The sequence below is a fragment of the Aythya marila genome (genome assembly GCF_965140915.1).
Source record: "Aythya marila genome assembly, chromosome: 1".
NCBI classification, from domain to species: Eukaryota; Metazoa; Chordata; class Aves; order Anseriformes; family Anatidae; genus Aythya; species Aythya marila.
The window spans coordinates 67,992,609-68,020,004 of record NC_139042.1 but is presented as its reverse complement, the minus strand read 5'-3'; the positions used below and the strand labels follow the sequence as shown (position 1 = coordinate 68,020,004).

Here is a 27,396-nt window from a genome sequence, read left to right as displayed (position 1 = left end):
CTGGCTCGTGGTGTCAGCGCTATTTGCATCTACTGAAAGGAAATGTCACTGGTGATCCCAATCAAAGCAGCACAACCTGTAAGAAAACAACAGTGAATGCTTTTGTCTGCTAAATTTGTCAGTTTGACCTCAGTGCCAGGAAAGCTCATGGAGCAGATCCTCCTGAGAGTCATCATGCAGCACTTACAGGGGAAGCAGGCGATCAGGCCCAGTCAGCATGGCTTTATGAAAGGCAGGTCATGCCTGACGAACCTGATCTCCTTCTATGACAGAGTGACGCGCTGGGTGGATGAGGGAAAGGCTGTGGATGTGGTCTACCTTGACTTCAGCAAGGCTTTTGACACCGTCTCCCACAGCATTCTCCTCAAGAAACTGGCTGCTCTTGGCTTGGACTGGCGCACGCTTCGTTGGGTTAGAAACTGGCTGGATAGCCGGGCCCAAAGAGTCGTGGTGAATGGAGCCAAGTCCAGTTGGAGGCCAGTCACTAGTGGCGTCCCCCAGGGCTCGGTGCTGGGGCCGGTCCTCTTTAATATCTTCATCGATGATCTGGACGAGGGCATCGAGTGCACCCTCAGTAAGTTCGCAGATGACACCAAGTTAGGTGCGTGTGTCGATCTGCTTGAGGGTAGGAAAGCTCTGCAGGAGGATCTGGATAGGCTGCACCGATGGGCTGAGGTCAACTGCATGAAGTTCAACAAGGCCAAGTGCCGGGTCCTGCACCTGGGGCGCAATAACCCCAAGCAGAGCTACTGGCTGGGAGAGGAATGGTTGGAGAGCTGCCAGGCAGAGAAGGACCTGGGAGTGATGGTGGATAGTCAGCTGAATATGAGCCAGCAGTGCGCTCAGGTGGCCAAGAAGGCCAACGGCATCCTGGCTTGTATCAGGAACAGTGTGACCAGCAGGGCTAGGGAGGTGATCGTCCCCCTGTACTCAGCTCTGGTGAGGCCGCACCTCGAGTACTGTGTTCAGTTTTGGGCCCCTCGCTACAAGAAGGACATGGAGGTGCTTGAGCGGGTGCAGAGAAGGGCGACGAAGCTGGTGAGGGGCCTGGAGAACAAGTCCTACGAGGAGCGGCTGAGGGAGCTGGGCTTGTTCAGCCTGGAGAAGAGGAGGCTCAGGGGCGACCTTATCGCTCTTTTTAGGTACCTCAAGGGAGGCTGTAGCGAGGTGGGGGTTGGCCTGTTCTCCCACGTGCCTGGTGACGGGACGAGGGGGAATGGGCTTAAGTTGAGCCAGGGGAGTTTTAGGTTAGATGTTAGGAAGAACTTCTTTACTGAAAGGGTTGTGAGGCACTGGAACAGGCTGCCCGGGGAAGTGGTGGAGTCACCATCCCTGGAAGTCTTCAAAAGACGTTTAGATGTAGAGCTTAGGGATATGGTTTAGTGGAGGGCTGTTAGCGTTAGGTTGGAGGTTGGACTCGATGACCTTGAGGTCTCTTCCAACCTAGAAAATTCTGTGATTCTGTGATTCTGTGAAATTAGAAGGTGTTAACATTCCTTCACACAACTTTTAAGGTTGAAGATGAAATAATCCCTAGGAGTTTGGAACCTGAGAAAAAAAGAAGCAAAAATTAACATTTCAAGAACGAATCCCCTTAAAGATGCCAAATTGTGATAGTCCACGGCCAAAGAGTTAACACTGCCAGCCAAAAGGATGCATCTTATCAATGAATCGTGGAGCTTCAAAAACAAGTTTGTCTTGTTAAGTAGATCTCTGAGGACTAATGAAAGGCGTAAAGAGGAGTGGTTATTTCAAACATCAGCAGTTCAAATCTTTCCTGCCCATTCTTTCTTCCTAGTCATAAGAAATTATTGATCTCAGAGAAAGCAAGAACACGTGGCACGAGACATCCTCCTTTTTTCATTCATACTAGATCAAGACCAAGGATTCGCCCAGCTCAGCATCTTGCTTCCAACATCAGCATCAGCCAAAAATGGATACATAGAAAAGAGTACAAATGGGACAAGCACGCACAGTGCTTCCTCCTGCTTCCATCCATGCTCTGACTGCCTTCAGTTCAGGTTACTTCCTGAGACACGTGTGATTTTGTATACTTAATATTCCTTGGTAGACCCCTTTTCCATGTACCTTGCCAGTATTCCCTTGAGCCTACCTAACCTTTCAGCAGGAAAAAAAAAGATTTTAGCTTATGAAGTCTATGGTGTTTCATAAGCCCGAACTGGCAACATCTAAGGTTTAACTCATATATCAGCTATTTTGATGACAGACACACACAGCGCTTTGATGAATCTCTCTACAAGAAAACCTGGAGTGCATTGTGGAAAAAAAGTTTCAGAGTGTCGGTGTCTTTCTCAAATTTCCTGTTTTTTTTAAGATGCTGCTCTACAATTGCTTAAAGTACCTTCTATACTTTATGTGAGGCTATATTTCAAGTTTGCAATTATTCTAAGGTTTGTCTGAACAAACACTGTTATTCATAACAAATGCACAAAGAACCACAGCAGCAGTGAACAAAAGTCCATTTTTTTTTATTGATTTTATGAGTGAGGATGCACATAGCAAAGCGGTAGAATATATTAGCTAGCAGAGAAAACAAGGGGTTAGAATGCTCTCCTTAATGGCTAACCAACTGTCAGAGGAAAAGATTTCTAGTTTTAAGAACCAACTCTTTCATATTGTTAAAACCTATCCATTTAATACCTTCAAGCATAGAGAAGGGGAACTCCTTCTCAAAACGTCAGGAAAACCATGGCAGTACGGAACAAAGGTCTATCTGCACCAAAAGTTATGTGCTATCTTAGCCAGCAGTAGATGCTCAGGAAAAAAAAAAAAAAAAGTAATTAACAGGGTATGTACAGAACAAATCTTTCTTCCTTGCATACACCTCCCAGTTCTCAGCAATTAACAATTTATAATTGCAAGGCCTGAGTAGCATCCATATAATTAGATGCAATAACTCCTCCTGTGTCTGTTCTCTGTGAATTTGCTTAATGCCTTCCAGAACCTTTTTACTCACTTGTATTTCACGATATCCAGTAGCAAAAACACTCACAATTTAGCTACACACTCTATAAAAAATGTTGTCTTCATTTCAGATTTTGCCTCTTAATTTCATTTAGAGGCATCCAGATTGCATCCCTACCACAACAAACAGAGACTTAGTTCAAATCCACATATATGTATGTAAAATCTAAACAAGCAGTAACAGTGAGTCCAAACAGGACTGGAGCTTGGTTGATGCACAGGCACAGTAAGTGCACAGGTGTTTTGCATCAAACCACTGAATGAACAAGACATGGTAAAGGCAGAAGAAGCAAAAACGTTGAAATGAATTTCAGGCAACTACATTCCATTGCAAAGCGTGGGATTCTTCTCCCATTTTATTTTCTGTCCAACTCTTTCCTGAAAAAGCTTCTCTACACTTACTGGAGACGTCACTTAAATTATAAGTTTTTCATAGTTTGCCACTGAACACTAGTCTTATCCCAGTTTCCATGATGTTCCCACCACAAGTGAGCAGAAGTGCTCAACACTGGACTTTGGCAAAATAAAGCACTACAAAATAGCAGCTGCTAAACAAAATTAAACTGTATGCATCACCATTGACACTCGGCTGATGAGCACTTCATTTCTGTATTACGTATCTCCATGTGGAGTAGAAAAAAGACAACCCCCACATACAAAAAGCAGGTGAAATGATGGAATGTTACGATACCATGTACAAGCAGTGCAGTTGAGCAACCTGATCTAGTAGAAGATGCCCTGCCCATGGCAGGGGGGTTGGAATTAGTCTGTCATTAAAGGTCCCTTCCAATCCAAAACATTCTGTGATTCTATGATTTTCTTGTTCTGGAAGCTTGACTTACCAAGCTTAACTTCTTTAATAAGCTGTAATTTCCAAGATGCAAGTTGAAATGCTCTGCAAAATGCACAGGTTTAGTGCAGCTGACCCTGCTTTGAGCAGGGGAGGGGGCTTGGACTAGATGATCTCCAGAGGTCCCTTCCAATCTTTGTTAGCCTGTTGGATATTCCCTCAGCAGACTAAACATCTGTTCAGATTAAATTTCTATTTAAGTTGTCATTAAGAGTTGGTTTTAGGAAGAGAAGCACCAATAGACAAAAGATGGCACTAAAACTATCAAAATACTACAAATTCAGGAAGGGAAGCTGCAGGGAAAGCAGTGAAGAATTGAGACAGCAACTGTACAGGACCTTCTAAACAATGTGGTTTATCTCGTCTGTCAGCTTGCCCAGATCTTAATTCTTAAATGATTAGCTACTATAAATCAGTCTTAACTTATTCAAGAAACAACACCCTCCACCCCACCCTCCCCCCCAAAAAAGAAATCAGTAATTTAATTGCTTATGCATTTCAACAATTTTATCTGATCTTTCACCATCCTTGTAGAATACGGGTGGAGTATTTTTACAATGTAATTTAAATAACAAGCAATGCAAAACTGAACAACTTCCAGAAAAGGCAAGGTAAACCTGTGTTTGACTTGAAATGGTGAAAGTACATACGAATATAATTACCTATATACAAGACCTTAAACTTCACCTAGGAAAAATCATCCACTAAAATAGCATTTAGACATGTTTTTGAAGATTTATGCAGTGAAAAAGCCCTAAGGACTAGAAGTGCAGCAGTGGTTTCCAGTGGTTTCAACAGTGTAAGGATATAAACAAAGCCTGTGGAAAAAGGTAACAATATCTGCTAAAGTTCAACCAGTACAGCTGAAAAAGATTATTTCAGGAATACAGTTTCTGCTTTCAGATCTGAAGCAGCAGTTTCAAGTTAAACACGGGAACAAGGAGAACAAGGTACAAAGAAAAAAAAAAGTCTAGTGGACAGGGTTTCACAATGCGAAGCCTTTCACAGCAATAGCAGAAATACAAGTTTATTCTTCTATCACTCCACTCTCATTTGTCCCTACCCTTGTATCCTGCATGCCACCTCCTCAGTCATGAAGGCACCAGTCCCTAGGTGTTGTGCTGTGAACCACAGCACCACATCAGAGAGCAAGTTCAGATTTTAAGAAGGATAGCCAGAATAAAAAGTCAAGGGACAACTCAAAACAGCACATTTAGGTGGAAGTCATGTTAACATCATATAGCTTTCAACTAACTTTGTAATGTATTACAGACAAAGCCGCCTTTGTAGAGTCTGAAAGAAAGCAGAACATGTGGCCTGGAAACCTGGGGAAATCTTGGCGTGTCCTTGGGTGAGCCTGTAAATCATTGAAAAGGTCTAGAAGGTCTATTTTTTCCAGTCAAACGTAGGTAGCAATTGTGTACAATCAAAAGCACACTTCAACGAACTGTGTCATTTACTTGGAGGTCAGAAGAAATTTGTCCTCATTGTCTTTAGGCCAAGGCAGACCACAGTAGTAAAATTTGAGAACATTGTCCTAAACTTGCTTATTAATACAGTGTTAATTCAGTCAATCATCCAGGTACAAAGTCACCTGTAAGGCTTCTGAACTCAGACTATTACTGCTACTTTTCATCTCACAAATGGATGCTCTCGATGTTACTGGTGAGAACAGTGATGTTCCCTTATGAGAAACATTAGATAGTTACTGTGGCCCTGGAGCATCTCAAAAGGTACCTTAAAGAGAAGTATCTCAGTCGTTCAAACCTAGAGCTTGAGAAAAAAGCACAATTTCATCTTTCTGTTGAGACACTAAGTTTGTCTCAGGTCCATGGCAGGTTTCAAGCTCCTGTCAAAATTTTTCTCTGACATCTAAGAAATGTTTTATATATCCCATGTGAAACTTTGCTAGCCATTACCATGACAAGAGGAATGTAAAGTCCTGTGATGATGCCCAGTATCAACACTCCACACTCTTCAGATGCTAAAGATGCTGAGAACACAGCAGCAGTTTACATAGGTACTTATAACTGGTATACAAACCTGCCCTCTAGTTACAAGAGCTAACATTATAACTAGAAACTGCGGTCATCTTGACTGGTTTTAAATCCAAAACAAAGGTTACCACCTGTGCAGGCCCTTAAAATTACCAGGTGATGATTAAATTATTTAGCAAAACAGCCTTGTTTAGCTTTAATTTATTTAATATATACACATTCATACATACGTATACATGTGTATGTTTATGCTAGGATTACATGTGAAACAACAGTCTAAGACTTAATAAGCAATGTGTGAGAAAGCGTAGCACACAGACTGGTGCTCCAAGAGCAAATGGCTGGACAATTACTGCCCAATCAGATGTAATCAGTACTATGCAATATTAGCAAAATCCTTTTGCATAGCTCTGAGTGTCTTCTGATTCTTTCTGAAATGATTTGCCTTTTTGATATTCTTGGTCAAATCAAGGACTTGTGGTCTTTCCAATATACATTGATTACTGTTTGTACAAAAGGCTGTGCTAAGCACAGTCACTGATTAATGAAGTGGACTGACAATAATTTGTGATAAATTTAGAACAAGTCTAAGATGCACTTTCTTTGTGGTAAATGAGATCTCATATGAAAAAATATCTTGTTTAGATACCAGAAAAATATTTTAATTTCTCTCATACATATTTATGTCTGTTGTTCCACTATTATGTAAAGTATTTCAAAACCTTGTTTCCCTTGTTATTTGCAATCCCTATGAAAAATAATAATAATAATAAAAAACTGGACAGTCATTTTCATGTGGAGTTCACAGTTCCTTAAACCCAGAGCCTATAGTTTCTTCAGAAAGGAGGTTTTCATGCAAACCAGTTTGGTGAGAGATGAATCGTTTGTTTAAATCATCTGAGGAGCATCTGAGCTAACTACACAGTCAAGGGGAATAAAAAGATTTTAAGTATAGACATATAATGATTCATGCCTATTTATTAGTCATCCTAATTAATCCCTGCAAATTATTCTGCAATAAAATTATTTTAACAAATTGGAGAACACAGACATATGTCAGTTACTGGGACAATTGCACAGTTTACTGTCAAGCAATTCTAGTAATTATTTAAATTGGGGATTAGGTATCACATCAACCGAGATATTTTAGAATTCCTTGAACTTTCAGTATGGAAATTTACTGTGTATGATCACATTACTGAGAAATATCCATACAGTAAATGAATATGCAGATCTCTTTATTTAGCAACCATAGTGCACCTATATTTACTAGCTTATCTGTTTATACTGTTCATGCTGTTTGCAGAAGGCCATTAGCTGTAATTTTCAAGTTGGGTTCCAGAAAAGTCAATTTTGTGAGAAAGAAGTGAGATAGAACTGCTAAAAGAAAGAAATTAATCATTAAAGAAGTTTTAGGGTGCTTAGCGCAAAGAAACTGTCGTTTATGACTGTCTCCCAGCAATGCTTATTACACACAGTCAATTCAATTTCTCAGTTTGAGTCAGCAAGAAAATCCTCGTGTAATCCTTCCAAAATACCACTTTTCACGTAGTTCTCTTGGAAAAATAATTTTGTAAACTCTTACTTTTTCGTTGTTGTTGGTGGTGGAATAGCTTATATTCTGTATAGCTTATACAGAAACCACAAATAGTAGTTTTAAAATTATTAGTAAAATTACTTAACCTCATACTACGAACCATTTCTTGTTGTATTTGAGCTGCACAAATGTTCAGCAGAGGCCATACCATTTTTCAGAAGCTTTTGCCACCATCTTTAATAGAGGCATGGTTGATCAAAGCCATAATGTATTTTTGAATAGCCTACATTAATGCAACCGTTAATGCTAATAACAGTCTAACACATTTTAGACTAGGAAACCCCACAGTCAAAGCTATTTTAAGAGAAAAAGCCCTTCCTTTTGTTTAAGAACAAACAGAAGTCCATGAAGGGAACAGATTTTCCTTCAAGTAGCCAGAGAAAATGCTTATTAAACCTACACAATCCATCTTGCAAAAGGAAGCTGAAAAATACAGCACAACCCAGAAAAAAAAAACATAGCACAGTTCAGGATAAAGTATTTACCATATTATTCACTGAAAGAGTTTCCTGTAGCAATTACAGAACAAACTATGAGATATTGAACTTAAGGAAATATAAAGCATGGTAAAAGGAATAGAAAAGCAAAGGAGACAAAATCGGATGGAGAAATTGGATGGAAAAAGAAATGCAAAGCTAGGGAAAGGTTATAAGGGGACAAGAATCCAAACCTAGGCTCTTTGGATTTTCCCAAACATTCATGGCTTGCTATGCCCATAGCAGACATGGGAGTAAGCACATCAAACAGCCATCTCCAAAAGATGCAGAGGGTCCCACTCCACAGTAAAACACAGAAGTCTACGGAAAACTCAAGCATACCTACATGGTTTGTCTAAGGTTACAAGGAAACTTGTTCATTTGGGGTTGGGGTATGGATTCTCTTCACTCCTACTCTAAGATTTGTAGAAGACTGAGAATCCAACGCTAACACACAGTCTTCACAACTCAGACCTCCTTAAGCAAAACAACATGAAACTTTCAAGGTTTAAAAGTTTTAAACCTTAAATAAAATTATGCAATAATTTTATGCAATGAAATTATTCCGAACAGTACACAGAAGGAAAGCCATTGCTCCAGTAATTCCTAAATGAATTCTGATCACTTGATATTCTCAACCAAGAGATGTTTTAAGAGCATTTTCTGCAGAAAAACATTACCTATTAGACTGATGGTTTTTGAGTGACTCACTGTCAGAAAAAAAACAAGCCAGAGCGATTTATATTAGAAGACTGTAAGGGTCAGTCTCAGGTACAGCAAAAGAGTTTATAAACTTCTAAAATAAAGGTTTAAAATCTGTTGCTAATAGAACTAGATGTATTAGCACACTGTTTTCTCACTTAATCATCGCTGAAAAGACACTAGCTCACAAGATTAAAATGGTGTTCAAAGTTATAACTAGAGGACTCAAATTTTCCTCTGTGGGATTCACAAAACACTGATTGAACAGAGCACTACATGGTTAGATGGCTGAAGGTCAAACATATATAAAAAAAATCCCCCATTCCATGCCAGACTCTTAAGAAAAAATAAATATATACAACACTCAGCAGCCAGCAAGATTACTTCTGAAAGCAGTCTATCATTTTCCTTAAGCTTTCAGCTAAATCAAGAGTCAAACTGACCAAACAGTCCAAATGAAAACTGTTTGAATTAGTCCATCTAAAAGGTCTGGACTTTTAATGTCCAGGAAGTCCAAAAATAAAATCAGTAACAATCTGTACCCAACTTCCCCAGCTGCAGCACCAACCCGAGGAAGGACTGACTAAAAAGGAGCACGAAGACAAAGGGAAAAAAACTCCCTACCATACCATAGACCCTTAGCCACTATGCTGATATTGAAGGAATAAGATAATTAGGACATATTAATCATTATATAAAACATCAGAAGACGTGCAAAATGAGCAGTCCACCAAATCCATGCTCACTTCATAAATAGAAAAGGTTGGGCTCTCCAGAATTGTTTATTTCAGAGAAACAAGACTTTTCCTTAAATGTAAAGGAGATGGAGGCATAGACAGTCATCTGTCTGTATTGCAAAGAAAAAGAAGGTCCTCATCAATTCCTGAAAGGAACACTCATGATTAAAGGCAGGTTAGAAAGCATATAAAAATATTTATGTGATTACCTCTCCTATAAAGACAACCATAACACAATCCAGTTTTTCTTCAGGGGACAGCTTATCAATAAGGGAGTGGAGAGTTTCTGTAAGATAAGACTTGACTTTTCGTTTCACTGTAGGTATTCCCATTACAATGGAAACTGAAATCAAATAAAAACAGAAACTTACTTTCAGTAATTTCATACACAAGAATGAAAAAGCAAAAAGCTCGTCTCATAATAAAGCATTACTTAAGAAACGCAAAGAGTTAAAAGATTGAGATAGCAGTAATTTAAAATAGTTTAAAAATATAACACCCATCAACAGGAACGTGATTAACATAATCACCACCAATGCTCAGAGCACACACATCGCAAACAAAAAAAAAAAAAAAAGTAATCCTAGACATGCCAGGCTATTGCAGAGGTAATAATCAACAACCATGATATTAATCAGGTAAGGCTGCACCACGACTCACAGAATGATTAACCTCCCTAACCTAGTTTTATTTTCAAGCTGGCACAATCATTCTTCACAACTCAAGTATTTATTTTTAACTCCTCAGAAGCCTTTTAAAGTTGTACTGGTGAACTCTTACTTCCCTTTCATGAGATTTTGGTTCTTCCAGAAAAACAAGCTCAGGTCATCAGGATAACCCAAGAATTCCATACTCAAACCTCTCATCCCTGTTAAAAGTACCTCAGATGCAAAGCACTCTGGCCCATAATACAATGCTATTAACCCCATCTTTCAGATGGCCATTCAACTCCTAGGTTCCTTAAATTTCACCGTAGTCTTCTTTCTTCCTCACGCCACTCTGCACACAGGGCTGGCAACCTCCTGCAAACACAGCAGGTATCAACAGGAACACAATAAAAGGATAGACCAGCCCCCAGGAAGTCAGTGCTCTGAGCCATCTGTGTGAAATGATTTACCAGATCATAAATATATAAAATCAAACAACTATTAAAAATTTTGTTTACCCTTACTTGCAGCACCTGCTTCACCTAGCAACTATACATCAGTGAGTTCTGATCTTGTAAAACAAACACTCAAAAAGCATCATGATCATGAAAGGAGAAGATAGGAAAATAAATTAGACTCAATTTTCTCCCTCTTTTTAGGGAGACTAACAGAAACTCCAGTTTCTGTTTTCTAACTTGAAACTTCTGTCATATATTCCTAGTGGAATATAATACAGGCTTCACTTAAAACAATAAAGGAGTATGAACATTTGCCTTCCTAATTAACAACTTTGAAACAAATGGTGTTTATAGTCAGAAAAATAACCTCATGGCTTGAGCCCACACACTTGACACAGAGGCATGCCTGTGGATTCACTGGTGGGGCCTTCGTGCTTGGAAACACATACATGTGCTTTGAGGTACGCCAGCTTGGTTTGGCTTCAGCCTAACTATTTTCTAGAGCTATAAGAGTGGGATTCAGTGGAGCTATCCTAATGACCAAAGCTCAGAATCTGGGAGGATTAAAAAGAAAAGGGGATCAATGGCATTGCAGCACAATATTTATTTCTTCCCCTCCAACCAATGTCCACATTTTATTGACGCAATTTTGTCTGAATATCTTAGTGTGTCCAACTCCAAATTATACTTTAATTCATGACCAACTCTAAAATAATTATATCTATGCATGGTTATCACACAAATCTGAAAAAGCCCAAGGGGTATGTCCATTAGCAGTTCAGAAACTGTAACACTTTTGTGCTTTGTTCTCTTTTACTCAGTTACAAAAATTCACCCAAACTAAATGCTTCTTAATGCGGAGCTTAACATGGGGTGGGGCGTGACCGAGATTATGCAGAAAAGAGCAAAACTGAAGCCGAACTCCTTTCATCCTGGATTCAGTGTGAATTCTGAGAGATAGCAATATCACACAAGTTAAATGAGATGTCCTTGATCTACTAAGCAACGCCGTATGTTGTATTACAAGAACTAGAAATTCCTCCAGATAGAAAACATAAAACAAACACTATATCAGCTTACCTCCTGTCCTTCCAAGGCCAACCTGCACAGAAGGTTGAAGGCTTCCTTCATTTTTCAACAAATGAGGCAAATGGTAATAGATATTTGGCACTTGAAGAGATTTTTTACTTGTTAGTTCTTTTAACAATTTCAGTGTCTCATCTGCAAACACACATGAAGTCAGTCATGCAGAAAAAGAAACAATAAAAAGTTTTATGCAGTTGTAAATCATCTAAGATTCACAGCTTGATCTTAACTGGAAAAAAAAGGAAGAAATGATCCATTTTACTGAGGCACTGTGTCTTGTGTACAAAGGAAATCTTTTCTCATTTTAAATTTTAATGTAAGCAATGGTCAAGATTAGTTTCCTTCAGATACAGTTCATACTCACCTCATCACACAAGACTTGCAGTGTCTAATCACAAAAGTAAAGAATGCTCAATTTATTTAGTGTTTTGTTAGTTTGTTTTCTCCAGCAGATCAAAATGGGAGGTCTGTTTACCTAGATTATTTTTGACATACACCTATAGAATCATCACCATGTCGAAATGCTACTGCAAATAATTCATTTTTCAAAACTCTAAACACATATTAGATAGATTGTCCATACAGACACAAAATTAACATTAAATATATAATCAAGATTTTGCAATACATTTCTGCAATAAAGCATACACTGGTGTGAATTTAATTTATTCCACTAGATTATTTAAAATATTTCTTGCTTTCTCTGGAGAATACTGCCTCTCAGGATACCCAAGTGGTTCTCATAGAGTTGCAAATAACAGTTTCTTATGTGTTAATTTTCTTCCATCAAGTGTGAAAACAGCTCTCATTTCAAGCAAGCACACAATATGATATGATAGCACATGGGCCTTTAAAAACTTAGTATCGTAAGGTTCATAAGTTAAGTGAGAAACTGGACTCAAGGTTTCCAAGAAAATCTGACTTGCGCAGAAGTGCCTAAAGTAATTCCATAAACGTCACCCCTCTCAGATTCTGAGCATAACTACAACAAAAACAGAAGGGTTGCCTGCTCGTTGTCTTTTGGTTTGCTAGGAGGATTTGTTTGTTTGGGTTGTGGTGAGTTTTGTTTTTTTGTTTGTTTGTTTGTTTTAAAGGGGGGAAGGGGCAATGAAACAAATCATAGCACTTTGATCTTGAAAAATGCTTTGAAAATAGATGCCACAAGTAGAGATGCTAATTTTGATAGATTCCAATACAAGTTTTCATTTTTTGCTAACATTTCCTTTAGTTTCAACTGAAAAAAAAAAAAAAAAAAGAGCCTAGAAGTCCCTCAGAATATGACCCTCTTTGTATGGATGAATAATGATTTACATAAAACAATCCAGAATTCTTCCAGATTCAAAGACAGCAACTAGTACAAAGTATTTTGTATACTTAAGTACATTAAACTTAGTAAAGTCTATCTAATCCTAAATTGTGAGGACAAAGCTTGGGAATTCAGACTTCAGCTGACTCCCAATCACAGTTCCACATGAAAAAAAAAAAGGATGATCCACAGGCAGTTTGGATCCAGAGATGGTAAAATGTTAAAAATGTGAATCAGTAACTTCAACTGCATCAGAAGAGAATAATTCTCTATGACTACCATGCACATAAGCAAACTAATTCATTTTTTTAGAAATGCATGTGGTAATACCACATTGTAAATCCAATTGTAAATCCAATTTACACAACTTCCTCTATAGTTGTTTACTTTAGCAGAAAGATACAGACAGAAGAGCAAGACAAGAATCACAGACTATGTCAAATGTAACCTTTCTGAATACCATTCCTGGAGATCCAGGGAACTACACAGTTCAGGGTGGACAGGCCATTAGTGTCTGAGCAATTCTTCTTAATATCAGCACAATATTAATCTCAGCACTAAGGGCCTACAATTATAGCTCTCAAAAAAATTATTTTTTTTTAAGTTAAAGAAGATGGCAAGCCATTGCACAAATGCAACTAGACAACAGATTTTAAAACTTCTATCCAACTTCTGGATTTGCAAAAATCTTTGTTTTTCTTACCCTCACTAGGCCAACACAGTGACATTTCTGCAAATGACCAAATCAGACTTCTGGCCAGAAAGCTTATATTTATTTGTTATTCACTGTCCATTTAGAAATATCAGAGAAACTAAAGCAATTAGAACATAATTTTAAAAGCTAACTTTAATAAGTTGATGAGTAGTGTGAAGGCACTCTTTAATATTGCCAAAGACAGCTCTTAATAGCATCAGCCTCAGAGATGGATAAAAAATACAGAAGACTTTACAAATGTAATACTTAATGACTAGTTATTAAAAAGGCCATTAGCTGTACATTTTGCAAATCACAACCAATACTTTAGGTTGCCTGTATGCTTTTTAATCATCCATCTTATTTTAAAACATATTTTAATTCATTCAAGTTCATCCTTTTCATAAAGACTGTTTGCTCACTTTTCCCTTCAAGCTCTATTTAAAAAGTGAGGTAAGTTATTGTCCAAGTAAGCTAAATAAGCAACCAGAAGTTCCAAACTGAGCATGGAATCAGTATTCATTCTCTAAAGTTATAAAGATGAAGAGTGGGCGGCTCGCTAAGAATAGAAAATGGAAAAAGAAAACCAGCCAGCAGATACAACATATTACATAGCTTTGTTATTTGCACCACTGAACAATTTCACACAGATTTCTCAGTATTAATTTCTTATTCTAGAGTAATAGAGAGATATTCATAGTCCATAGTTATTAAAAAAAAGCTCAATCACAGTATGTACCTGAAAAATTATTCAGTGCATTCTTACTTCCATTTGTTTCTGCTACTGCACGCCTGAACTGCTCCAAGATAGTATTCAGCTCCGAAGAGCGTTGCAGAGTCCGATGCTCAGCTATACGAAGACGTTCCTTCAAAGCATGAAATTCCCGTTGATATGCAATCAACTTTTCTACAGAGAAAGAAAAAATGATGCTGATTATTTTGGGCAACAAATGACTACAGGGAGCTCCAACAAGGAACGGAGACTGCTCAGCTATGTAGCACCTGAAATACAGCCAGCAAGGACACAGCCCAGCACAACCCTTCCTGAGTATTTACACAACATACAGAGGAAAGAGTAACTGCACCGGGCAGGGATGCAAGGCAGGCGCTAAGGGATATGCTCCTCATCACCACGGCCACAGACAGGAGCAACCTTTAAGCTCCCATTACTCAACACCACAAGGCAATTCTGAGTCCCTTTTTTGGAAGGGATGCCCTGTTTTTAAAACAATCCCTTTGTTTTAAAAAGCATGACAGGGGCAGTGCCTTAATAAAAGCACAGGTCATGTCTCTTGGAAGCCCTCTCTGAATACATTGTAAGAATGAGTGGAATAAATGCATGTCATTTTGGAAAGAAGACCAAAAGGGAGAAGGAAACACCAAAGCTCATTTGTTCACATCTTGCCTATGCTCTTATTACCCAAAGTAAGCATCTCCTTTCTGTGCATCTTTCCTTCATCCCACTGATCATTCCCCAAATCTCCTGCTTACCATCACTCTTCTTTAGCTGATCTACGGATATTGAACAGTGTATCTGAAGTGACTTTGTATCTTGTCATCAATATTGCAACCACACAGTTGCCATCCATAGAGTTACTGATTTGGTTTGTCACCTATTGCAGGGGTAAAGAAGCAGTTTTGCAAGCAATTTGCGTCTCTTCCTGTTGCTGCATTACAGCAATACATGGAATAATGAAGGAATTATGGTTTTCCCTTGTTAATTATGCTGCATTTCCTCCAACTTCTTTCAATTCACTTATTTCTTCTTTTGTAGTTGGGATGTACTGTTCTGATTATGTTTGGAAAACATAATTAGCTAAAATGTCCTGTGTTTAGAAGAAAGAAAAATAAAAATATAGTTCACTACCTCTCAAAAACACTTCCCTTGCCAGCCTTGTTTTCCTTTTTTCATTAAAACCAAATGGTTATTGCTTTTGTGCCAACAAACCCAGAACACAGCTACGCTGGCGCACAATGCAGTGCTAGGCACACTACACACTGACAAGTGAATCCAGCCTGCTGCTTGAAACTGGACCTGTTGCTTTAGTCAGCAGGATCGAGATGGCCAGGAAAGTTTTCTGGAATTTCTGGCAATGAGGGCATCCTTACTTGCCAATGATAACCCAAAGTAATCAAAGATTGCTTGGAGACATGTCTACAAGTTACAGTAAGGCTACAAAGCATTTTAGCAGCAAGATTGCTTGAAGACATGTCTACAAGCAACAGTAAGGTTACAAAGCATCTCTGCCCCTGCTCCCCAGGGGCTGCCCACAGGCAGCAGCTCTTCAAGCACTGCTCCCACACGGCTCCGTACCACGGGGTCCATCCATCCCCCAGGAGCAAACTGCTCCAGCACGGGTCCCCCACGGGTGGGCGGCAGCTCCCCCCAGACCCCCTGCTCCTGCGTGGGCTCCTCTCCATGGGCTGCAGCTCCGGCCCGGGGCCTGTTCCTGCGGGGGCTCTCCATGGGCCGCAGCCTCCTCCAGGCCACATCCACCTGCTCCACCGGGGGCTCCTCCACCCATGGGGGGGCTGCAGCGTGGAGATCTGCTCCATGTGGGACCCATGGGCTGCAGGGGGACAGCCTGCGCCACCAGGGGCCTCTCCACAGCCCGCAGGGGAACTGCTGCTGCCTGCCTGGAGCAACTCCTGCCCTCCTGCTGCACTCACCTTGCAGGCTGCAGGGCTGCTTCTCTCACATTTCCTCACTCCTCTCTCCCAGCTGCTGTTGCACGGCTTTTTTTTCCCTTTCCTAAATCTGCTCTCCCAGAGACCCATCCAACATCCAAAGCAGCCTGTCACATCAGGTCTCCCTTCTTGCCTTTCTTTATGGTACAAGATAGCAGACAAACTTTAGCAGTAATGACCTTCCTACTTTGTCTAAAAGGCTGAACTCCTCTGTGGCAGAGCCTGTATTTCTCCAGGGAAAATAAAAGAGGACCCTGTGGTTCAGAAGAGCACCTCGAGATGAATTCATGTCTTCTTTCCTTTGTTTGAAAGAGTAATTTGTGGCAGGATTTTTTGCCTGGTGCTCTCCAGGCTCTTCCACCAAGCTAACACATCACGCTCAGCACTCTGGTGATTGTGGTGCTACAAGGAGCAGCAGAGTCCAGGGGGAACAACTTATTTAGGAGTCAGTGGAGAACCGCAAGAGCTGCCTGCCACCTCCACCTAGCAAAATCTGTTACTACTAAACCCAGCCTGTATGCAGAAATTAAGATTTTTCTACCTTCCTAATTCAGGTGGGTAGTAAGAATTGGATTTACAGGACCCTTGTAATTCCACAGCAACTAAAACCTTTAGTCCTAAAACCATGAGAAACTTAGAATCCAAATGAAAAGGCTGTTTTATCATGGGAAGGAATGAAAACCATAATGTTAAGAGCTACCAATAAAAATCGCTTACTGAAAACAAGGTACTTTCAAAGGAGGCAGTCATTATCCCATCTTCACATTATAATTAATGTCCAAAATAAAAAGTTAATTAGTTATTTTATTTTTTAAACAAATTTAAAATAACATAAATGGAAGTAAAGTTTTATTTTTGTAACTTATCACAGCAGCTCTTGAGCAAAGACCATTGAGAACTCAGGCTTCTAGCTGTGGCACCATGACATTGTTCCCAACAGAAGTATTAGCAAGTAGTTCTGGGGCTCCCAGTGAGCTGTACTGGTTTTAAAGTTATATTACCTCAGACCTCAAAAGTGAATTCCTTTAAGAAATACTAATTTTTTGCTTCAAAGTAGGCAACTACTCACAATTTCTTCAGCCAGATACATCTGGGTTAAGGAGGCTAAAAGACATGTAAACTCCTCAAATGCATCCTTTAAAAGTGAATGTATTACTGCTTTTGTTAGGTTACAATAATATTGAGCCAAGTAAATCAGAAAATGCTAATAAGATGTACATAATCGTATTTTAACCTATAAGTATTATTCTAGTTATTTATGCAAAATGAAGTAAAATTCATTCTTTGTAAGAACTGAGGTGACACAAAACGTTCACATCTCTGATACTAGTAAAGATGCGTTATTCTTTTTGTGTATTTGGAGATTAACGTGGAAGTCAGTCTTTTAGTACTTGTTTTACAATATGACTCGCTGTGATTTGAAATAAAATGAATTAAATTTCAGTTTCTAACAGCACTCAGCTGTTTCTTTAAAAGCTATCCTTGCAGTACTTCAAAACCTAGATCAACTGCTCCGATACCCAGTTAAACGACAAAAAGCCACAACCGCACAACTGCAGCAACATCAAATATGATTTCATACTGAAAGACACTTGTGAAGGAGAAAATACTTCTTGGGATCTTACAGTATCACATTCGGTGGTCCCAACTCTGGAAAAGTAAACGTCCCCTTAAGGCAGCTAGAGTTTCTAAATACTCAAAAAAACTTGGAAAGAAAATAAATAAATCAAATCTCACTCCTAAGTACTTTGGCATAAGCCTACAAAACTAACTTTAAGGTCTTATTTTTATTTAAAACTTTGACTTCGCTCAAGTTTGTGTTTTTTTTTTCTTTCCCCTTTCCAAAATATGAATTCATTTGACAGCTTTTTTTCTTCACTTCTATTTACACGAACATTAGTAAAAATCTTTTCATCAAAAAGTTACGAGTTTGAGGTGAAGACACACGGTACTGTATTATATAGAGTCTCTCTTGTATTTTAAACCTCACTTCATTTCCTCCTCCTTGTGAGGAAAGAGAATTAGCAAATGACTGTACAAGTTTCTCCAGAAATTCAGGGCAGACTTTCTGAAATGTACGGCAAGCTGATTTATAAGTATTGTATATATTAAAAAAAAGTGTAGCCAATATTTCCAAAAGACATTTGACCATTTAATGTTTGATTGTTCAAAGGTTTCTCAAAAACTTAAAAAAAAAAAAAAAAAAAAAAAAAAAAAAAAAAAAGAATTGATTTTCTGTCAAAAAGAATCAAACCACTTTTTCCATTGCTGTTATGGTGAAAAGAAAAATTCTGAATCCAAAACCACAAAGAAAACAGTCACAGAGACCAGCGATTACTGTTTTGAAAAAAATATGTTTGTGTTTCTACAATATTATAAATGACTTTTTTCTTCTAATGCTGAAACCTAGAATCATTTAACAAAACAGAGGAAGGAATTCAGATGATAAGTTATTGGCCTTACATAGCTGATGGAAGAACCCCAAAACACATCTGATCTCTGACAAAACATCCCTCTTTAACAGCGGTGGTAGCAAATGTCGAATGTTTAGTCTCCAATAGCTTAAGCACATATATATTCATAATTTTTAGGATGCTATACCATTTTACATTGAAATGAGAAGGTGATGCTTTTCCGTACTTTGTTCTGGAAGCCAAAAAGACCAAATAAAAATAACTAGCCCTTACACTTCAAATAAGAATACTCTTGTTAAGAAATTACTTGAGTGCTGAAAGCATTAATTCTTCATCATTTTCCTTTAAACTCTAGTACTTTCAGCAAAACCCCAGAAGCTAGAACTTAAATATTTTAGCTGGCTTGATGCTGTGCGTTTCTTGGAAAATTAACACTACTTCAACTCATTCTGTAGTTTGTTTTCTCAACTTTTTTTTTTTCCCCCTGTTGCAAGATGTTCTCCTAAATATGCTAACCTAGAATTCAGACAAGCTCGCTTGAACATTGATGAAATATTTTGAAAATTAAAAATGCAAATCAAACCGCTTCTATCAACTGCGAAGGTTTGCAAGTTTCAGGCCAGAGATGGAATTTCAGTTCTCGGCCTACTCTTTCTCCTCTGGGTTATTTATGGTTTTCCTATTAAACTACTGTGAAAAGTAGTCATCCCCACAGGACAACATTACCCCAAGTAACAAACACAATCGGTTCTCCTCTTGCCACATTCTTGATTACATCATTTGATTTTTGCATCGAATTTAGACAGCTCATAAGCCAAGTTTTAAACCAGATGCCAATTTTTGAAACTCAACATGGAATTTCTGAATATCTTATCATACATCTAGTTTCTTCATTTTGTTTTCTGTACTACACTTGCAATCTGTTTGTGTGCTTCAACACATGATTTCTAAGAGCAAAGTGAGCTCTCCCTTTGGATTAAAAAAAATAGTATCAAAGTAAAGGAACAAGAAAATATCCTATACTTTGAATTTACAAAAGCATTTTGCTGATTACCTCAGCACTAAAATAGCTACAGAAGTATGTATTGTAGGTAAATTACCTTTACTGGCAGAATGCTTGGTGTATTGTAATTCCAAATAGAAAACATACTGAGCCTACTGAGATAGTGAAAATATCCTGGGAATACAAGTTAAGCAATTCTATGGATATTCAACTTCAGTGCTCTTAAAACCATCAACAGCTCTTAGTAGTGTTTTTTTAGTTGTTGTTGTTAGTTTTCACATTAAAAAAAAAAATCTAAAAATGTTAGTAAGGGAATTACTTTGATATTTACTTTGGGTACACTCAAACTGTCAGAGTGTAGTAAGGGCACCTATAGCATCAGCAAAATTCTGCCGTGACTGCCTTTTGTTTGCCATAAACCACTGAAAAAGGAAACACAGCTGGGTCAGTGCTGAAGAAAGAACCTATGTACTTAACCTTCAAGCACAATGCACACTGGAAACCCATATATTAAAACCCATATATATGTTGGCATCAATCTTAAAACACTGAAAGTAGAGTTGAACAGGATCCCTGGTCAAAACCTTGGTATTATTAAAACAACAATCGCTGGAACGTACCCAAGTCACTACTCAGAAGTCTGCAGAACTACTTGATCCAACAGGCAGGTTGTGGCTGCAATTTAGTATTGTTGAGAGCATGCAAGTACAAGACCAAAGCTGCACGTCTGCTGAAATGAGAATTCAGATTTTGTTCACATATCTTTGGCAGAAGCAGAGGAGGTACAAAGAGCAGTATGTATTTAGATGATGCACATGCACCACCTTTGTTAATGTTGCACTGGAGAAAGGAGATCCAAGCACTATGAAAATCCAAGTTTTTTGGTGCCTCTGACAGCATCTCTTTCAAAAAAATGAGAAAAATATTGGACAAGGAGCCAGAAACCATCTAAAAATGGGAGTTTGCTTTCCTGACAGTCTCTGGAAAGCTTTATTCCATCTGGCCTGTGACAGGCATGCTCTGATAGCCAGTGGCTCCAGTGAAAACCCAGCCACTCTACAAGAACAAGAGATCTATGACTGCATGTCAGCATGCCACCTCTTCTTTTTGGGGTGGCAGTGGGACCGAGAAAGGAGAGACTGGGGAAAACAGAATTGCACAAAGACCCTTACAACCCCCAGGAGTGTTTCAGCAGTTCTCAGTCGGTATTGCAATACTTTCTCAAGGAAAGCCGCTTACTGCGTGCTACAGGGAGCGCTATCTACAACATAAAAAGCAGCAGGAAAGCTTTGCAAGCTGTTATTTGTCTAATCAATCAAGCGGGTTCACAAATATGTTAAATCTCAGGCCATTTCCATGACTGGAAGTAGAACATATTGAACTAAGGTGACTGTTTTTAAAGAAAAAAAAAAAAAAAAAAAAAAAGCAAGCTGTAATTTGCTCAAGAGCTCTATGGTGGTACAGCAGCTTGTCTCCAAAGGCAGATGCATCAGACGACACAAATCACAAAAAGCTGCACGACCTTTCCATATCAGCAGCAGGCAGTCGAGGCTTCCCTCAATCTGCAAATTGGCGAAACACCCCGGTAATGGATCTGTCTCAGAGAGAAAAAGATAACCAGCCACAGACCTGGCACAGAAGGCTTCGCTTTGCCACGTTGTAGGCCTGATTTATATTTCCTGCTCTTACCAAACTGAACTCTCGAAACCTCTCAGCCCTTTTGTTCACTAAATGGGAACAGGAAGAGTGACTGCCTTCTGACACACCGACAAAAGGCTTTGGCTGCCAACAAAGCACCGCACACAAATATTCGATTAGCAGAACGGGTAGGAGCAAGAACAGGCACCTGACGGGGCAGGATCTTTCCTCTGTCCAACAGGGAGATATTCAAAATGTTGTTCAAATGAACAGCATCTCGCTGGCAACACTCCCAAATCCAGCAACACTCAAGTTGGTGGCCCACCCTGGCGATAACCCTTCCAGTTTTCCTCTTCCAGCCCTTGGGTTCCTCCTCAGCGCCTCACCCAAAAGCAAAACAGCCTGCACGTCCTGACAAAACAAAACCAAACCTTTCCAAGTGCTACAAGTCAAAGGGTCCCACAGCAAACGTCATATTTTTCTGTATGCACTCTGCTGAAAAGCTATGGAAATGCCAGTAAATACGTGAATCTGTGGTAACACACTGCAGTAAACAGTACTTCAGGCACTGCACCACCAAGTTGCTCTACAACTCACTCCCATTACAAAAATAAAACACGGCAGTCGCTGTTATGCCAAGTCAGCAACAAGCCTCATGAATTAATTCCTACTACACTTGCAGCAAGAACATTGATCAGTTTACAGGTTGACACAAACTAGAAAGCTTAATGGGCAGAGAGAGACACATCTTGTAGGAGACACATCTGTTACAAGAGAGGCTCTTTGGTTCTCTTACACAAGGTGTAAAAATAGTTCTGCACATCCCCTGAAAGTCGCTGAGATGCTTTTTGCGATCCATCAGATCATGGTATCACAGAAATCAGGATCTGCTACGTGATGGCAATACCTGCGCTGACCTGCACTTCGCTCCCACAGGGATGTGTGCAACTTGTTTGTTAAACCATGCTTGATCTGTAATATCCAAGCAGCTTACAGGCTATCACATCTCTCCTTCCTCTTTGCCCCTCACACACAGATACTCTTTAAACTGAAATCCTGCTGTGCTAATACATGGCAGACTGAATTATTTCCCATGTCAGGCAAAAAAGGAAAGCCTGAATTCCCTTAGCAAGTCAAACAAAACTCTTCCTGCTACACCGGCACTTATTTTGGTGATGATTTTCAACATCTTAACACTGACACCTTTGTTTGACGAAGGCATGACTTCCTATTTCGTGTGGGTTTTGCAAAGCCTATATGTAAACACAGATACTCAATACTGTGACACAAAATGCTACTGTCACTGTACAACCACCCAGCACCCAAGATACACAGATGAGAAATACAGAGTGGCGTTGACTGAGAAAATCCATCACTTTGGTTGCCCTTTAGCAATGAGTCCGGTGCTCAGATGATACCCATGAAGCAGACCCAAGCACTGCAGCTGAGGAGAGGAAACATCAGACCAAGCACAAAGGCATGGCCAAAAAGCTTTCTCCATACAAAAGAGACATTAACAAGGTTTCCTGAAGCCGCCCATGCCATTTAGGCTTATAAAAAAAAAAAAAAGGCAAAATGTTGGAACAAGCTGAGGTAATGACTGGGTGTTGAAAAACTGTGTGTAGGTACAAATCATATTTGTAACCAAAATGTCAAACTAAGTGATGATCAAAGAAGGTCTCGGAAGAACTGGCCCAAAAAATTAAATCAAGTGTGTTTACAAATCAGATTCTGATTTTCTGTCTTGAAACTGCCTAAACGTTGATAAATGGTGTCCTTGAAATGTTACAATACATTATCGCGGATGACTACTCCCCATAAGCTAATTAGCTGCCTTGTTCCTAAAGTGAAATGAAAACCTTTTATAAGCAAGTTATGATGAGTTGTAAAATCTGAAGCAGAAAAGTAATCAACCATGCAAATCATAGAATAAAGCAGGATACTGTAAATGCTAACAACAGACACGCTATAAATAAAAGCTGTTAAGAAAACCGCTCAAGGTCAAATTTCATCAGCCCTATTTGAACGCTTCATCCCGGGCCCTTTTTGTTTAAGTCATACATAAAGCAGGATGAAGTTATTATTCTGACATGACTAGGGAGTGTGTAACTGTTTAAAAATATATTATTCTGTGGAATTAAAGATGGTAAAGGAGGGTAATCCTACTAACCACAAAAAAATAGTAATCCATGCTTCATGAAACAAAAGCCGAGATCCCTGAAAACAAGCGATCAAATCACTCTCCTATCTCTAATCTCGTTGCTCAAACTGGCCGATCATTTCAGCAATCTTGTATTTCGATCTACCCAAACAATCAGCTAGAATTACTGCTTATTGCCCTTGTTTTCCACACAGAAGTATTTTCGAAAAATGCTTATTCAAGTAGAAGAGCACCTTATTTTTAAAGAGAAGGTTCCACAGCTTTTCCTAACTTAAAAGCCAAGCAAACCAAAAGCCTCCAGGAGTATTATTTTTTCCACTGTAGCTTTTTCACGTATCGCACTTCAAGGCTCTGGGTAAACAAATGATGTTTTCTGTTCTGATCCTAACAGCACTGGCACAAGTCTCAAGTGCTTGCTTTGAAAATAGCAGGGCCCGATCCAACCAACATCCAGATACTTTTGTTTAAACATTCCTTTGCAGCAGGAGCTGAAGATGTTTTTACTAAAAATTTTAACACAATCCGAGTATAAACATTTGTAATATCACCTGGTAAAGCTTTTCCACTCCGAAATGCAAACTTCAGAATCAATTTACTTCTAAACATTCTTCTGAAGAAGTAAAAACACTCCTACTGGCTCAGAAATCCCACTTATATGAAGCAGAAAAAATGGGAAAGCAAGGCAACTGAAACCTTCAGAACCCCATTTTTGGTGTCTTTCATATTAAGATGTTTTTGTATTTTAGAGATACTAAAAACGCTGCAACTTGCACGTCAGAAAGGAGGCACAAAGTAGTGCTTCAGGCAGGTTGTTGCTAAAAAAGCTCCCGAATAAAACATTTTCCTGGAGGAAAAACAATCCTGAGCAATCAGAAAGACGAAAAAAGCCAAGTAGAATTGTGAGAACTAATGAATGTTTTACTGAAGGGGTATTTTAAAAGCTGAATGTAGCAGCCAGGGACAGCTTTAAATGTCTCCAGCTGCACAGGCTCACCTTTGCCTCTATATACAAATCATCAAACCAGAAAGGTCAGTGGAGAAGATTTCCCATACAGGTATAAAAGCCGCTACGACACCACTCTCAAATGTCAACTGATGAGGGCTGACAGAGGCTCTGAGCATTACTTCAGACGCAAGGAATAGGAAGAATAATGGATCAGAAAACTCAGGCAACCACAACTAAGGAGGTCAAGTCAACAGAAGCATATGGTGCTCTGTCTGTGCATTGGCTTCAGACAATGAGGATAATTAAGCACATGATTTGCTTGAGGAGAGTAATTGGCAGCACTTGATCTGGTCTTCCTTGAAAAAGAAAGAAAAGCAAGCTGCAGTGATGGAAAATAATAATAATAATAAAGAAACCTCACATCTGCAATTGCTTTCTCCTGCCCTGACTGCTCACCTAAGTAGCATTCACTCTCCTTTGCCTAATAAACAACTGTGCCCAGGACTCTATAGACAAATTAATCCTCAAAGGTTTTTAGGTTCCAGCTTTTAAAAATAAATAAATAAATAAATAAATAAATAAATAAATAAATAAATAAACCCCCCAGTGCTAAGAAGCACTGTCAACTCTGCTGGCATTTCTTCTTTAAAGGGAAAGCGATATAAAAAGGTCACTGAAATCATTTGCTAAATCAGTTCCACAATAAGCAATCAGCATTTAACACCTCTCTAACCCCGAACTGGAACAGTAAGGAATAAATATGAGCTTCAGAGAGTCTATTCCCAAAAGGCAAAGCAGACCAAGGCAAAATATTCTAACTTCTGCTTTAGATATATAGGTATAGCTCAAAAAGTTCAGTTCAAGAAATTAGTAAGAGCTCAGACGAGCATGCAATCCATTGATTTTATGTGAGTTGGATATTAACTCTTCACAGTGTCAGGAAAAAAAAAAAACACATTCCCTTTAAACAGCCTTCATCAAAAACCTCCACCTCAGCAGTCCCTGCCTGTCTTGCACGAGACTCGCAGCGTACAACCGAAACCGGGAAGTGGTCAATAGCACTGTCACAGCACTGCCTCCGAAACGCAATTTGCAGGGACAGCTGTTACAAAGCTCATTATGTCGTGATTATTTTTTGAATTAACTACTAATTAACAAGCCACGCTACAACTGACTGAAATATCCTGCAGAACTACTACTGCTTAAGCAACACAGAGCTCCCGTTGGGGCTGGCATCAGGATCATAGCACTGGAACCCTCTTGAGATACAGGATGCACTCCTGGCAGTGCTGAGGGACTGAAGCACCTGAGCTGAGAGCACTCCCATTGCATGCTTTTTATTCTGATATATTAAACCAAATCCTTGCACTCTACATTTCTGCAGAAATATGCTAAGTAGGCACTGCATCCTGTTGGTAGGTTTGTTTCCATCCTTGAGCTCACATACCTTATTGGTACCAATATAAAAACTGCATCTTCTTAAAGCTACCAAATAGCTGGTTGTTCTGCTTTCTAACCAGAGGTAGAAAGAAGCTGTAACTGCTTACGTAGTTCCAGCAGAGAGTGGCTTTATACCAACCTGTGTGGTACTGCAATTCCTTCGTTAAATGTAGTACCCAAAACTAGCCCTGGTACAACACCGCTCTCTCCCATCCGACACAAGAGAACAAGGGACAACGCTTTTACCTGAAATACTCAGAGAGATTTGCTGGCAGTGAAAACAAATGTAATCACCTGTAGGTAATTCAACCCCTGTCAGCCAGCTGGACTAGAAGAAGTCATCTGTGGCATCTCGTGTTCCTCCTCAGACCTCAATCATCCAGGATATCTAGCCACTTTCTACAGACAAGTACACATACCCATACTGAGACACCTGATCAAAATATGAGTGCTGTCGAGTGGTCTCAGATTTGTGGAGTGTTGTTGATTTGGTTTTAAACATAAAGATATATATCACATATCCATAACACACACACATAGATATAATCTCTGCAAACCACCTCTTCATAAGCTACTGAACTTCTATTATCCCAACTTTTATTATCCAAACCAGTGTGCACAAACAGTTAACCAATTCCCAAATGAATTAGGATCAGAGAAAGCCTGAATGACTACCAGTCACTCACATCGTGGTAACAGCCAGTCATTAACTGAATCTGCATCCTACACTTCTGCTTGTAAAAAATAAAAGATCTTTTGCATATCTCATGCCCCCACATCAACTCTCTGCTTTAACAAATACAGCTGTAGCTATATCTTGAAATTAAATGAAGTTTTAGTCACAGCTTACTCATTTTATTGCCTGCATTCATGATGTAACTCGTATTAGAAAACTCAAAACGAACTAATCCCAAATCAGCTTGCATTTCCCTTCTCCAGCTCTCATTGCACAGCTAAACCCCGTTGTTATCGGTACGCACCGTTAAATACACAGCGGGAACCAAAGCCGGCCAGCGCCTCCCGCGGCGCCCAGAGCTGAGGGACCTCCTGATCCAAGCCATGAAATCAAAAAGCCTTGGGTAAGAACCGAGAATAAGGTGAGAGTTTGGTCCTCTTTGTTTGGGAAGTATCCATAAGTTTTAAATAACTGTAATTTGGAGAATATTGATGACAGAGTTAAGTACTAGCCAGCAGGAGGATTACAATAGACGCAGACAGGGCTGTACTTGGAAAAACACAGAGCCAGGTACTCTGGTTTAGAGACAACAATCACGCTATAATTACAGCATTAAAGCAATTAAAAATCCAACCCTAGCTGGACCCCTGAAATTAGTTTGATCCCAATTCTAACGTGGAATCAACCCACCATTTTCTGTCATTGTTCCCAGACTTCACTTCCACCTGAATAAAAGCAAGTACAAGGTTAAAAAGCCTGACGGCGGGGGTAGGTGACACGTTTGATTTTATGTCATGTGCAAACGCTACAGCAACCAACGTATTTCAACAGCTCGGAATTTCAATCATGGCAAATTAAGCTGTAAAAGAAAAGGAAGGGTCTAAAAGCAGCAAGG

The 27,396-nt window shown here is 39.3% G+C and overlaps 1 protein-coding gene across 2 annotated transcripts in view; it reads right to left on the bottom strand.

Moving 5' to 3' along the window:
• The window catches only part of MGAT4A (alpha-1,3-mannosyl-glycoprotein 4-beta-N-acetylglucosaminyltransferase A), a 70,718-nt gene that overhangs the window by 30,257 nt on the left and 13,065 nt on the right, over positions 1–27,396 (bottom strand). For both annotated transcript variants that reach the window (XM_082784826.1, XM_082784827.1), the window contains exons 3-5: positions 14,275–14,442; positions 11,530–11,670; positions 9,554–9,687 (exon numbers count right to left, since the gene is read on the bottom strand). In XM_082784826.1, the coding sequence (XP_082640952.1) occupies positions 9,554–9,687; positions 11,530–11,670; positions 14,275–14,442 (443 nt within the window). The remainder of the gene's footprint in view (positions 1–9,553; positions 9,688–11,529; positions 11,671–14,274; positions 14,443–27,396) is intronic.